This window comes from Melospiza georgiana, chromosome 3, assembly GCF_028018845.1.
Source record: "Melospiza georgiana isolate bMelGeo1 chromosome 3, bMelGeo1.pri, whole genome shotgun sequence".
NCBI classification, from domain to species: Eukaryota; Metazoa; Chordata; class Aves; order Passeriformes; family Passerellidae; genus Melospiza; species Melospiza georgiana.
In genome coordinates this window covers 77,427,347-77,440,846 of record NC_080432.1, presented here as the reverse complement: position 1 = coordinate 77,440,846, position 13,500 = coordinate 77,427,347, and the positions used below count along the sequence as shown (strand labels likewise).

The window sequence follows — 13,500 nt, the reverse complement described above, 5'->3', positions numbered from 1 at the left end:
ACTCAAGTGCTCCTTGCATTACTACTGGCATGTTTCTCATGAGTCTGCACGTTAAAATTATGCCCTTTCCTATCTGTCACAGTGAATGAGACATTAGGAATGGTTTCAACTACAGGACTGCAAATTGCACATTTGTGTAATCTCTGTTATTGACAGCATAAAGGAGAAACTCTTCAGTTTTTCCCAACCTGATTTCCTCCCCCTCCTGCCCTCATTGTTAAGGCAATATGTTTAGTGCTCTCTGCTTATCAACCTGTTCCTTAACCTATGCATTATACTGCCAGTTCTTAACCTTGCAAAATTAAGCAGAATTGGACCCTCCTAATAAACAACCATTCTTCATTCAGTTCCTTCATGTCTTTAAGCTTTTCACACATCTTACATGATGTCTTCACCACCCCCTTCAGTCCATCCCTGATGTGATTTTGTGGTTGCAAAGTCCTTCATTTACCCTCTGAGTTGTTCAGAATGTATGGTTTACAGGGAAACAGAGAAGACCCAGAACTGAATCATCTCTCTGTTCAAATGAGTTAAAAACTAATCAATAAGCTTATTTTTACAGGGGTTCTCTTGGTGGATTACACTGACAGGTAACAAAAACACTAACTGAGATGCCTGCAGAGCACAGGTGGAGGCTTCTTAGGAAAACCGATCTGCTCCTCAAGGCTGCTCAAATTCCACATAGACATGTGCCATAGAAGTGTTACCTCTGCTGGAGGAGCTGAGATAACAAATTACAAACCTCAAACAGCAATGTGACCCCACAGTTCTGTTACTTCTAGCTCTTAGGCATTTCACCTCTCCTTTTACACTATCTTCTTAATTATGATTAATGAATTTCAATGATTACTGCTGTTTTAACAAAACCCAGGTGGTTTCACTTCCTGCCTCAAGATGTCACTGTAGCTGGAGATAAAACTGCTCAGCAAGACAGTTCCATATTTCTGTACCTTAATAAATTTGAAACTTCAGAAATATGATTCTAAGTTTCAAGGGTTTATAATGTCTGTTTTGGGGATAATTACAACTCAGCAGGCGTCTTCATAACAAAGCACCATAAATTATCTCTGTTCAAACTTTTAATATATTTTTCTTCCCCTAGGAATTTTCATAAACAGTATTTTGATCATTTGAAGCAACCGTGAGGATGAAAGAGAATTCTATCATGTGTTATTTTCAATAATTCAAAGATGTAAAATGTCAATTGCTTACTTATTTTTTTTAATATTTACAGCTTGCACCAGTACATTTTATTGCTTTGAAACAGCACAGAGCAGCAGGTCAGGATTACTGCAGATTTACATTCTGTGAGTTTCTAAGTAAATTGCTTTCTTGTTACTTTTTAACTTCCCTTACATTTTCTCTGTTTAGTTGATCTAATGCAATAGATACTTTTCTTTCTCAACCTTCACAATTATCCAATTTATCCTTTATTGCAAATTCCAGTGAGTTCATTCCAAAAAGTTTATTGATGGAATAGGAAGTTCAAGCCCTTGTTATAAACAATTTAAATACTTTTGCCAAAGAAAAGTAGTGTCTTATGCTGAGGTCCTCACTGCTTACTAAACTCAGCTTTAAAAATCAGAACTGAAATCTGAACACAGAAGAACTTTCATTTGGTTAAATAAAAAATATAAGAAACATTTTAAAAGCACCAAAGCACCTTGACTTCTTTTGGACTTCAGACAAGTTATGTAGACAAGCTTACGCGTGCAATGAAATATGAGTACTTATAACGGAGGTACCTACATTTTTAAAGGGGAATCAATGGCAAACATTTATACTGTGAGACCTATCCATTTGTTCACTAAAAAGATGATTAAGTTCCAAGGGAAAGCTGACTATTTACTTGTGTTTGAAAATATTTTTTTTCCCTCTATAGATCTATTAGTGTCTCTTAGAGCACCAATGCTCTAACTCTAAATGTATTAAATGTGTGTTACCAGAAGGATAAATTTATTAATATTTTAAAACAGTATTAATGGTCTGGCATGAATCAAATCAAATCACTCTCAAAATGTTAGATTTTGCATGTTCTGAATACTCTAGGATATCTGTTGATTCTGACAAGTTTTTTAGTGTTGTCAGAAAAGGGAAGGGAAAATAGCATGACTAGTAAGGGCATGGCTGCTCTGTAAAGTGCAAAGCCATGAGCAAAACCCATACAATTTCTCTTTAGACTTCTCTAGCTAAAATCCTCCTTAAAGACTTCTAACATTAAAGCTTGCTGCTTCTCCTGAAAGTCCATAAACAAGCAAAAAATTTGAATAAATACTTGATCTGGTCCGAAACGTAAGACATTGTGCGGTTATCAGTAAATTATTAACAATTTAAAAATCTGCAGAAGCCTGTCTTTAGCCTTGATGTTTTCTGTAAGCATTTGTAGAGAGTCTCAAAACTTGTGCTGAGAGGGGAAATGCAGTGAAGAGAATGAGAAGGAGCAGTGAGTCCTCTGGACGTTCTGGTGTGCTCAGTGTAATGAATGTTGTGTTCCTACACAACGCAGCCATACTATCACTATGTGCACAACACCAGTGCAGCTGGCTGATAAGTATTTTAAACATGACAGCTGACAAAACTGCCTGTTTATTGATTTTAGCACATTTAAGTTACATTAAATTAAAGTTAAGTTGCCTTCCGCCTCCTACACCAAAAAAAGTGCCCCAAAACAAAGTATGAGTGGGAATGCTGGGTGCCAACTGTTTCATTCTAAGACGGGCTGCTATTGCAGCACCCTGCCTGCCCCATTTATGTATTTTCTTCAATGCCAAGAAATGCTTAAGTATTAAATATTCAAGACATTAATCACTTTTAGCTTTACCCAGTATGACAAGCCATTATATTTGAGTTGTTGCAGTTCTCTCCTTGTCCACATCAGTTATGCAGTTTTTAAGACCACTACGATCACAAAGCAAACCCCTTCAAGCAGCTTAATGGAGACTGCAGACAGCACAAACCAGCCACCAGACTGTCACCTCAGTTAAACAGATCCTCACAAAAGTTCCAGAGATGAAAAAGGCCTGTCTGCCAATATCATGTATTCAGTTTGCTAACAACAGTTTGTTTTCCCTCTCCTTTCAAGGAGAAAGGAGTCTCCATGGATTTTTTTTTTTTTTATTTTTCTGAAAGGCTGAAATCAACAGCTCTGAAAAATATTCACTACTTAATGTTGACAGTTAAATACACCCAAAATCCCCCAATCAAAATATCCAATAAATATACCCAAAATCCTCCAATCACTACCTTTGGCATATATCAAAGCCAGCCTCCAATGTTAGCAATGTGCCAAAAAAAATTAAACCCCCCTGAAAAAAGTAATTCTATATATTTTCTGTGTGAATCCTGAGGCCAGAAATTACTTTTTCCTCTTTTGACAGAAGTTTACTGCATTGCCAGCATTGCTTAATTGTGTAATCCAGCCTAGCGGCAATTTCTGAAATGGTGCTGAAATCTGGCAGAGTGGCCGTGGCACTGCTTCACAACACATGTTCCTCTTTTGGCCATTTCCATTGTTCCCACTTCCAGTGCTATGTTCTGCAGAAATCATTTGTATTCTTGTTAGGATCATCTGAGCAGTTGTTACCCATTAAGAAAGAATAAACAATCTTACTGTCTAAAAGGGAACTAGCTGCCCTGACTCAAGGCAAAAGTGCAGAAAGCAGCTGCTTTACCTCACTGAAACCACAGGGCCACCAAGGGCTGCACTGAACTGAGCTGCTTGGGAAGTGCTGGTGAGGATTCTTCCTTTTCCTTTGAAGTTCTTCTGGGGTGAGTTACCATTCTCTATACAGCCTCTAGATATGCCACTTCTCTAGAACTACACTGAGAAAGTGATGCAGGCAGTGTCAGAGAGAGAGAATTAATATATATGTAAGATGCAGAAGGATTGCAGAAATGGCCATAAATAAATGTAATAGGAAAATTTGGAAAAGGTACCTGACCATCAGGCCTCAAGTGTGAGACAACCTATTTACAGGAATAGAGGGAAAATTGCCCTTCAGCTTAGGAAATGAGGGCTGGCACATTTAAGAGGAGAGGATTTGATGTAGTTGCTTGTGACACTGCTGTTGCTAGACTAGATATAAGTGAACCCACAAGATCCATTTTTGCTCTAAATTATCATGTTCTCTTACAAACCTACTCAATTGTGTCTCAGAGATCAGCTTGTTAACTGAGAAGAGTGAGATGATTCCTGTCCTGGATACTTGCAAAGACTGATGGATTATTCTATTGGCAGTTATTTCTTCAAAATATAGCTAAAAGCTGAATACACATTTGTTCTGTAACTGAATGCTGCATGCTACCCATTGAAACCAGTTTAGAAAGATCTCTTATTTTATGTATTATGTGAAGCAGGACATTATTTGTATTACTTTTCAAAAGAGAAAAAATAACTTACATTAAAAATACATTCACTTGTCTTTTTGTGTGAATTCTACAGTTTATGAATCCCTCTGATGGCCTTATACATTCATACTATGCTCTGGTATTCAAAATAAGATGATCTTGGTCCCTTTTCCCATTAGGAATAAACTCTTTCAATGGCTTCAGCCATAAATGCATTTTCATGGCAAGCAGAAGTAGTTTTTAAATCTAGTCTGACATTTTAGTTATTGCTTTTAACTTAAGCCATTATATAATCTATAGGTGATACAAAAATTCTAATGGAAAGCATTCATTATTTTTAAAATATGATTTACAGGGGAATGTGAAAAATAACCCCTAAGCTCCATCTAAATAGATTTCAGCTTTTCACAGTGAACTATATAACTCACCATATATTTTCCTTTGTGGTTTCTGGATAGCAGAAGGTATTGAATTAGGAATCAAGCCTTCACATCACTCTTTCAGAATCGGGGGGGTATGTGCTGGACTGAATGGCCAGGAATAATCATGCTGTTCCCTTTGGCATAGTCTTAAAAAGATTCTGAGAGCGCTGGGGGAAATTTCTCTAAGAAAATACCAAGCAGACTCAGAATGCCCAAACTCTGCAGCCTCAGTTGTAAAGAAAGACTGCAGCTTGTGCAGACTCCTAAATCAGCTTTAATTTAGATAAGTAATGGATCAATAGCAATGAAGTCAGTACCAGGATGGATTTCAAATCAGGATAGTTATCCAATGAAGAACCTGGAGTCTCAGTGGGGCCCAATCATCCTGCAGCTTCTGTGAGGCTGAAACTTTGCTGCTGCTGCTTTCTGAACAAGCTACTTTACAGCATCAAGCTGCCAACTCCTAAAGCTGCATGTGCACTTCCAGCTTTGGTTCAGATGTACCTCAGTACAAAACACAAACAGGAATGCCATTGATCAGAAAATACTGGAAATAGCAACAGCCAGCAGCACAAGGAAATCTGGTTTTTAGTCAGGTCCCCTCAAGCACACTGGTCAGACATGATGCTTGGACTGTTTCTGAGCTAGTACTACTAAAAAGTGTTAAGAAAATAGGTACTGTAAATACAGTCATATGAGCAGAGCTGAGACCCTGTCACTGACACTGCCACATTCAGTGATGGTGCTCAACAGGTGATTCTGCTCCTCCAGCTGAAATCTGAGCAGGGAGAACTGGTCCTTAAATGTGGGGGCTGTCACCACTTCTGCTCCCTTCTGGGACCTCAAAAAAAACCCTGATGTTTTTAAACCAGCAGAAGTAGAAAGCTGCAATCAGCTTTGAGGTGCTTCAAAATGTCTTCAGTGGTAAGATGAATTGATAATTTCACACACTTTGTTCTCTCTGGCTGACAATCCAATGTCTGAGCTATTACAACAGCACTGTTCTTATGTTATAGCCTCAAATGCACTCAAACCTAATTTAAGATCCACCTTTTGCTCTGAAGTTGATACCATGCTAGCAGCAAAGATGAGGCTGACTGCATCCAAATCTGCACTTACAAAATTAAAGGCAAGATTTCCTTAGCAGAGGACACTTGGTTGTCAAATTTACAACCACCAGACATCACACCCTCCCTCAGATCTTCACACTGACTTTCCTCTGTAATGGAAAAAAAGATGGTTGCAATAAGAAACCGTGGTTGTATTTTTTTAATGCCACCACTTTTTGTGTATGGGAAGTAAAACGAGACTTATGACCTCCCTAGGGACAGTGTGTTTCCAGATATATGAAAGAATAAGCAGATACTGCTTAGCATCTCAAAGCCTTGTCTGTGGAGGCACCGTGGATACACACTGTTAATAAGAGATGAAAGTCCTGGCCCTAGACAGCTTCCAGTCAAAACAGATGAAAGGATAGGGAAAAAAGAAGTGATATTATCCTCTTTTTTAATATATATATATCTATATATATGAAAGCAAAGAACTGAGAAAATAGGTCATTTGGCCAGGATTGGAAGGAAAGCCTGTAAATATGCATTTAAACTGAATACTTGCCAAGTCTCAATCTGGCGTCACAAACCTGTTATTTCTCCCAAAACAGCATATTAAGGAAATACCATAAATAAAAAAGAGAGTGCAGACCAGTAGGATCATAAATACATATAGAAATGTAAGTATGAACAGTTCTGATTTTATAAAACTTTCTCTTGTGTCCATTTGGGGTGTTTTGCAGAAGCTGACAAGTATATGCTCCTATACAAAAAAGTCATTGTGAAAAGACACCCCAATTTTGATTTCTAATTATCTACCATAACACATTGATCCATGTATGGACCACAATCAGAACACTTTTTATGGCTGAAACTCATGAGAGAATTGAACACAAGAGAGGAACTCCCTCCTGGATAAAAAGGAAAAGGACAAGACTGATATTTATCTAGAGAAGACTCAGGAAAAAGAGTTAAACATCTATCTGAGTGCTACTTGTAGATGCATTTTTTGTTGCTTCTTTTATACCTCTCTCCTCCAGAGACAACTGACTATATTGCAGTAAAAGAAAAAAAATAGTTATACTGCAAAGTTCTCCCCTTTCCCGCAGTATCTGTATTCCTCTAGCACTTCTATTTGAAGAAGTCTTTTTTAGAACAGAAACTAATTCTTTGAAAAAACACCCTGTGGTAGCAAATACATAAATCTCTCATATTGTCCTCACAGCCTGTCTCTTTAGGATTATTATATATTAGATTATTGCAGAAAAGAAGATTTAAATGTCTTATTTACCTGAACAGAATCATAATACATTTTCTTGCCGTCTTCATCCGTCTTGTCCGACATCAGCCATGCCTTGAGCAGATATTCATAGAAGCTATCCCCAAGCCCTCCAATGGAGACATGATCTTAATAGGGAAGAAAGAGATTGAACAGCAATTTCATCCTCAGCCATGACAATAAAATACAATTACAGTTTGAAACAGTATATTTAATGATCTATTTCTACAACATCTTTAATAAACATAAGCCCGGAACCTCAGGAAAAGCTTTACTGGTTTATACAGAGAATTATTTCTTTTATTGCTGTATTTTTAATCTAGCTAAAATACCATACTTATTTAATATCCACAATGTGCCACAGGACATCATGGCAAAGAGAAAACAATTTATATGTGTCCATTCTAATTAATGTAGTCTATTCCATACAAAACCACGTCAAACTAAGTTTTTTTCTTTTTTTATTCTAAAAAGGTAAAAAAGTAGAAAGTGTTCTCTGATTTGATAAAGGCTTTCCCTTAAAGTGCAGGCATTGCTCTTTTAGTCACTAACTTTCCATTTAAGTCACTTCATAAAAAAGGCTTTTAGCTCCTTACTGCAGAGCTGAGTTTCAGGTTATTTAGTGGTATTTCAAAATGCTGAGCCATATGTTTAAAAATAATACTACATTTTTAAACTTCTGACTGCTCTCAGAACTCAGCAGTGGTTTGGAAGGAAAAAAAAAGGACTTCACCTCATCTGCAGAGGATTGTTGCTGTGACACTGCTTTATTCTGCCCTATGCTTACTATGTGAAACAATCTGGTACTACAGATGCTGTGATTATTCAATTGCACAATTTAGTGACTCTAGAAACACTAAGATCACACAAGCCAGACATCCAACATCAGTTGCACCAGTGATGGGAAATTTAGTGATGCTCTCAGCTGCTTGTACAAGATTGCACCCACTTACTGTCCAGGAACCTAAAAGATTCTTGGCAAAATTTTGATGGGTTATCATTATTTCAGCATGGATTCTCTAAATGCATTAAATACTACAACTATACATACATGTAAAGTGTTTTTCTAAGCTCCATTAAGTGAAGAAGTAGCAAGAGGTTAGCTTTTGAAACTTGTTGCTGCCTGGCAAAATTAAGTGATTTGGCATTTATCGAGTCTTCAGTGAAAAATTTCAAAGTGCTTTATGGGGACTTCTCATCTATAACTGTCAATTTTACAGCAAAGGAGGGATCTGCTAATTCCACTCAAGAAATCCAGGATGGAGATGTCATTACAGAGATCACACAGCAAGTTCCTGAGTCATACCAGAAAATTCTGGCCGTGAGAAATCCAAAAAACAACCTGGATGGGATGATCCAGACTCATAAAGCGAGATGCAGAAGGGTTAGTGATCCTGCGCTCACACTTCCTGACACATAACTCTGTTCTTAGCTTCAAAGTTATGCTCGTGTTGGTAGAATTCAAAGGAACACAGAGAATTTATTTTTATACCCCTTTGTGTCTTTTCTCCATGGAAAGCCTCCCTTCACCTTCCAGACAGCTTGCAAAGACATGCAAATGTAGAAGATAGATATTTGTCTATTCCAACTACATCAACAGTGTCCTTTTCCTCCACTAGCCTGTGACATGCAAAAAAAAAAATTTAGTTTTCTGAATGCATCCTGTCCCTTTGCCTACCAAGTATATTGTGCCATCAAACCTGGGTTTGAAAAGGCTTTTTTTTTCCTCTCCAACCTCTTTTGAATGAGATATATTGAAATTCTGGGAAGACTACACCATTTTTAAAATTAAATGTTCATGATCCAAAAGGAGAAGAGGTTTCTTAAAACAATGGGAACATTTCCTGTGATCAAAGGCTGATCTTTGAACAGCAGCATTTAAATGACCTTTACAATTTCCTAAATAAATTACCATAGAAACCTCTGACATTTGCAAACTAAATAGCACAAGCAGAGTTTCATCAATAATAAGCCCTGTTATTATATACATTATTGCAGTAGACAAATCCAATTGACGCATGCTGCAGCAAATCACTGTCAGTTTACTGTCAAAATAACAAGGGCTAAATGAATTTACAGGAACAATGGCAGAGATCCATCAGCAGCCTTCACAGCTACAGCACTGCTGGAGAAGAAACGTTCAGAAACCATTCCTCCCTCTCCACTTTATATTTAAGAGAAAATATTTCTGTCTTGTGCCAATTAAGGGTCTTGATTGTTTGGTTTTTCCCTTCTGTTGTAATCAGCAGAAAACAGCCTAGAAAAGCAATCTCAAATGACATATTTTTCAAGTCTCACGTTCTGATCTTCTCTGTGGGGAAAAAATTAGTTAATCAGTGTTGGTGAATGGAGGCGACTGATATGAAAGAGATGGAACAAGATGGAACTTGTCTTTGCTGCTTCAGCATGCCAGGGACAGACCTGCATCAACACCTGCACCCATCATTCACAGGCATGGGAAGCTATTTATTCATCAACACTGCATGCTATTGGAAAACAAAGCTCCATGGACACTGCAAATTTTTCTGTGCACACCAACAAAAACTGGCATTTCATGTGAATGAGGAGTGCTTAAGACGCAGTAATATCAAAAGTATGGAATAACAAAAGCCATAAGGCAGAGTAAGTGTTTTGACTGCTTTAAAATGTGTAAGGCAGAGTCACTAACTGCCTCAGCCTCTGGAAAGATCTGCTCTCATGAAGCATCAAAAAGCAGTCTCTATGGCTAAGAGAAGCCAGGAAAGGAGTTAACTGCATCTATCTCACAGGTGCTGAGATTGTCTCTAATTAAATCCAGTACCTACTGCTGTAGGATCAACCCTTCCAGGGGAGGCTTTTATGTCTTGTAAAGCTGTGCTGAACCGACACGTGTTACAATTGGGCACACGTCTCAGATCTGTGCAGGGATGTCACGGTTTGTACCAACATGCAACCACAGCTGATGGTCATGCATGCTGAGCTGCCACAGGCCTTGTGGCACAGTGACCTGCAGGGAGCCTCACAGCATAGCAGACTGAGAAATGACAGTGTACTTCTAATTCATAAAGGGAAATGGCATTTGCATTGATGGGAAAATACAGCTGAGCAGCACAATCTTTTTGGATAAGATTTTTACTCAGAGTGACACAAAACTTTCAAAAATAGATTTTAATCAATAAAATCAAAGAAATCACAGAAAGGAACAGGTTGGAAGGAACCACAATCCAACCTGTCCAACCTCCCTGTGCCAGCAGGGTTATCCTAGAGCACATGACACAGGATTGTGTCCAGATAGTTATTGAATATCTCCAGTAAAGGAGACTCCACAACCTCTCCCAGACAAAGGCAATTTGCTCCAGTGCTCTGTCACCTGCACAGAAAAGTTCTTCCTCATATTCAGGCAGAATTTTCTGTGCATCAGTTTCTTCCCATTGTCCTATTGCTTGGCAACCTGGAGAAGAGCCTGGTCCATCCTCTGACATCCTCTCTTCAGGTACTTAAGAGACATGGACAAGGCTCTTTCTCAGTTGTCTCTTCTCAATGCTGAACCAGCCCATCTCTCTCAGCCTTTCCTCAAAGGAGAGATGCTCCAGTCCCCAGTCATCTTTGTCACTCTCTGACAGACCTACTCCATCTGATAGACCTGTTTCTGGTACCAGGTCCCCAGAACTGGGCACAGCACCTCAGCTGTGGCCTCAACAGGGCTTTGTAAAGAGGCAGGATCACCCCACTTGGCCTGCTGGGAATGCTCTTCCTAACGCAGCCCAGGATGCCATTGGCCTTCTTGCCCACAAGGGTGCTGCTGGTTCATGGCCATCTTGCATATCCTGCTTGGTTTTATTCAATAATGTAAGGAAGAAAAAATAGAAAGACAGAGTTGCATGAATAGGATGGTTACAGACTGAACTAAGCAGGAAAAGCGGAAAAAGCAACAAGGTCTCTAAAATCATGATCCTGCACACTGTGCAGACCTTCTGACAAGTTATGGAGATCAGAGAAAGCAATGAACAACAACAAAAGGCTCAGTCATCATGAAGGAGCTAAGGAATTCAAGTAATTCAAGTATTTTATAGTCTTTCCCTTCTAATTTTGGTATCTTCAGTAATGGTTCCAAGGGGATTAATGCTATGACATGTTTCTGTTTAGTTTGCTTCCTCAGTTGGTGGCATTAAATTTCAACAGAAATCACAGCTGGGATTAACTGGAAAGACATGTCTTATTACTTTTTTTCCTTCAGTAGAGCCACGTAACTCTGGAAATGTGGAATTTGATTCAGACAAGCTGATAAAGCTTCCTTATACAGCTACTTCAGAGAGCACTTTAGATTTTTGAATAAGAGACTTCTGTAGACCACAAATTCCCTTCCAAAGTCATACATATTCATACATTTCCCGACTTCCACAAGTCACACTGAAAGCTCAGAAAAAGTATATTAAAATATAGCAAGTAAGATTATTAATTTTATATTAGTATTTTTTACATTGCATAGAACTTCAGATATAAAGTGAGTTTCTATACGTTATAAAAATTCTTTTTATATTAAAAAAACAGGTAATTGACTGAAAGAAGTTAATGACTGTAAAGAGAATGCTGATAGACAGGTCATAGTAGCAAAGACTTCAGCTACTTACGCTGGCCCCACTGGCCACTGCTGGGGTTCAGGTAGTTGGGGTAAAGGCCCTCTGGTTTATCCAGGCGATTTAGAACTTTTCGGATATTCATTACCTAGTGGAAGGTACAAAACACTGAGCACTTATCCATTTTCCCCACAAAACACAGGAGTGTAAATATGCCTAAAAATAACCCCCCTGATCTTATTCAACACACACACACACACCCAAACACCTCTGTGCAATTGTATGACTATTGACAAAGCTGATATCATCATGCAAACAAGTTCCTGAAAACCTCGGGAGTTTCTGTGCCAATTGTCAGCCATGAAACAACACAACAGGAGCAAGCTGCAAAGTTCAGGACTTGCCATGCAGAGTATCCCCCTCCTCCCCAGGATGCTGAAATTCACTGAGGCTATTTGCCTTAACTACGCTCAGCTACATCGGCATTTATATTCCTTGCATACCTAAATCAGAAATGCTATTAAATATTAAGCTTATCACCTAGTGCAGATGTGGAAGTGCACTGCAAAGGAGTTTTGCCTGGAAAGGAGAGCACGGCTGGAGCTGACTGAGCTTTACACCAGCAGCTTGCCCAGCAGCAGGGACCCAGGCAGCCCCCAGCGCTCTGCCAGCCCTGCTAAGGAGCTCACTACAAATGAGATGCCCGGGGAAACAATTACAGTCCAGATGCTCAGCAGCTGGAGCCATCCAGCAGCACAATCCACTGCAGAGCACATGAAATGAGTTATACTGCATTTTAGGATTCACGGAAAAACAAATGTCGCAGCTTGGAAGAATGAGGACCCTGAGCACTGCAGGCCAGAAATTGTAACAAAAAGGTACTGACAGCTTCATTATAAACCCCCGAGTGCCTAGAGACCAAGTGAAGTAGCTACTGAAAAAGAAGATAAATTAACTTATACCAAGCTGCAGAAGGATTTCTGTTGTGGTACACAAGCTGCCTCCTGCATCTTGATACTACTCACTGCCCAAATGCAGGCTGCAATGAGTCCTAGACCTCAATTAATGGGTTCTTCTATGAATACATCCATGGAAAGCTTATTCCAGTGTTTCTTCTTTATCAAGTGTACCAGCCCTGGAATGGTTCATCTCTGAGGGCTTTGGAATTGCAATCTCTTAAGGGTTTTAAGAATAGCTTACATAAACAGATTTCCAGCATCTTGCAGCTAGAGCATGATGCCACAGTGTAGAAGAACCATGGGCTAGGACTTTTAAGATACACAATTTCATTGTCTCTTAGTAAGAGATGTTGTGCATTAAATTACCATAAATGCCACAAGATCATTAACTTATGTTGGAAATTTATTTCTGGCTATTCCTCAGTGCTGCCACTCCCTACTCATCCACTCCTCATCCCCAGTCCAAATTTAAGAGAAACTGTCCTTATATTTACCCCTAAATACATGAAAACCGCTAGGAGTTTGCTTCACAAAATTTATTCCAATGCTGACAATGGTCCTGCAGCAAAGCCCCTCAGTCCCTACCCAATAATAATTTTAGATTTGGCTTTGCTTTTAGAGCTACTGCTAAACATTTGGCATCTCATCAATAATTAGATTATTAAGTAGATAATATCAGCTTTAGGTAATATGGGGTGACTGCAGTAAGAATACAAAATCAGAAGAAGTGTACATTTTAATTAGGAAATATAAAGAAGACAAATGATAAAAAGATAAATGAACAAGTGATAAATGATAAAGTGATAAAGTCCTGATAAAGAACAGGACTTGCTGGCTATTAGTACGTTAAAAAGCAAAGCAAAATTGTTCAGGTGGGAGTTGAGGGAA

The 13,500-nt window shown here is 38.8% G+C and overlaps 1 protein-coding gene across 1 annotated transcript in view; it reads right to left on the bottom strand.

Annotated features, from left to right (window-relative positions):
• The window catches only part of MAN1A1 (mannosidase alpha class 1A member 1), a 139,007-nt gene that overhangs the window by 14,228 nt on the left and 111,279 nt on the right, over positions 1–13,500 (bottom strand). Inside the window, exons 7-8 of the mRNA XM_058020925.1 lie at positions 11,708–11,801; positions 7,110–7,225 (exon numbers count right to left, since the gene is read on the bottom strand). Coding sequence (XP_057876908.1) covers positions 7,110–7,225; positions 11,708–11,801 — 210 coding nt within the window. The remainder of the gene's footprint in view (positions 1–7,109; positions 7,226–11,707; positions 11,802–13,500) is intronic.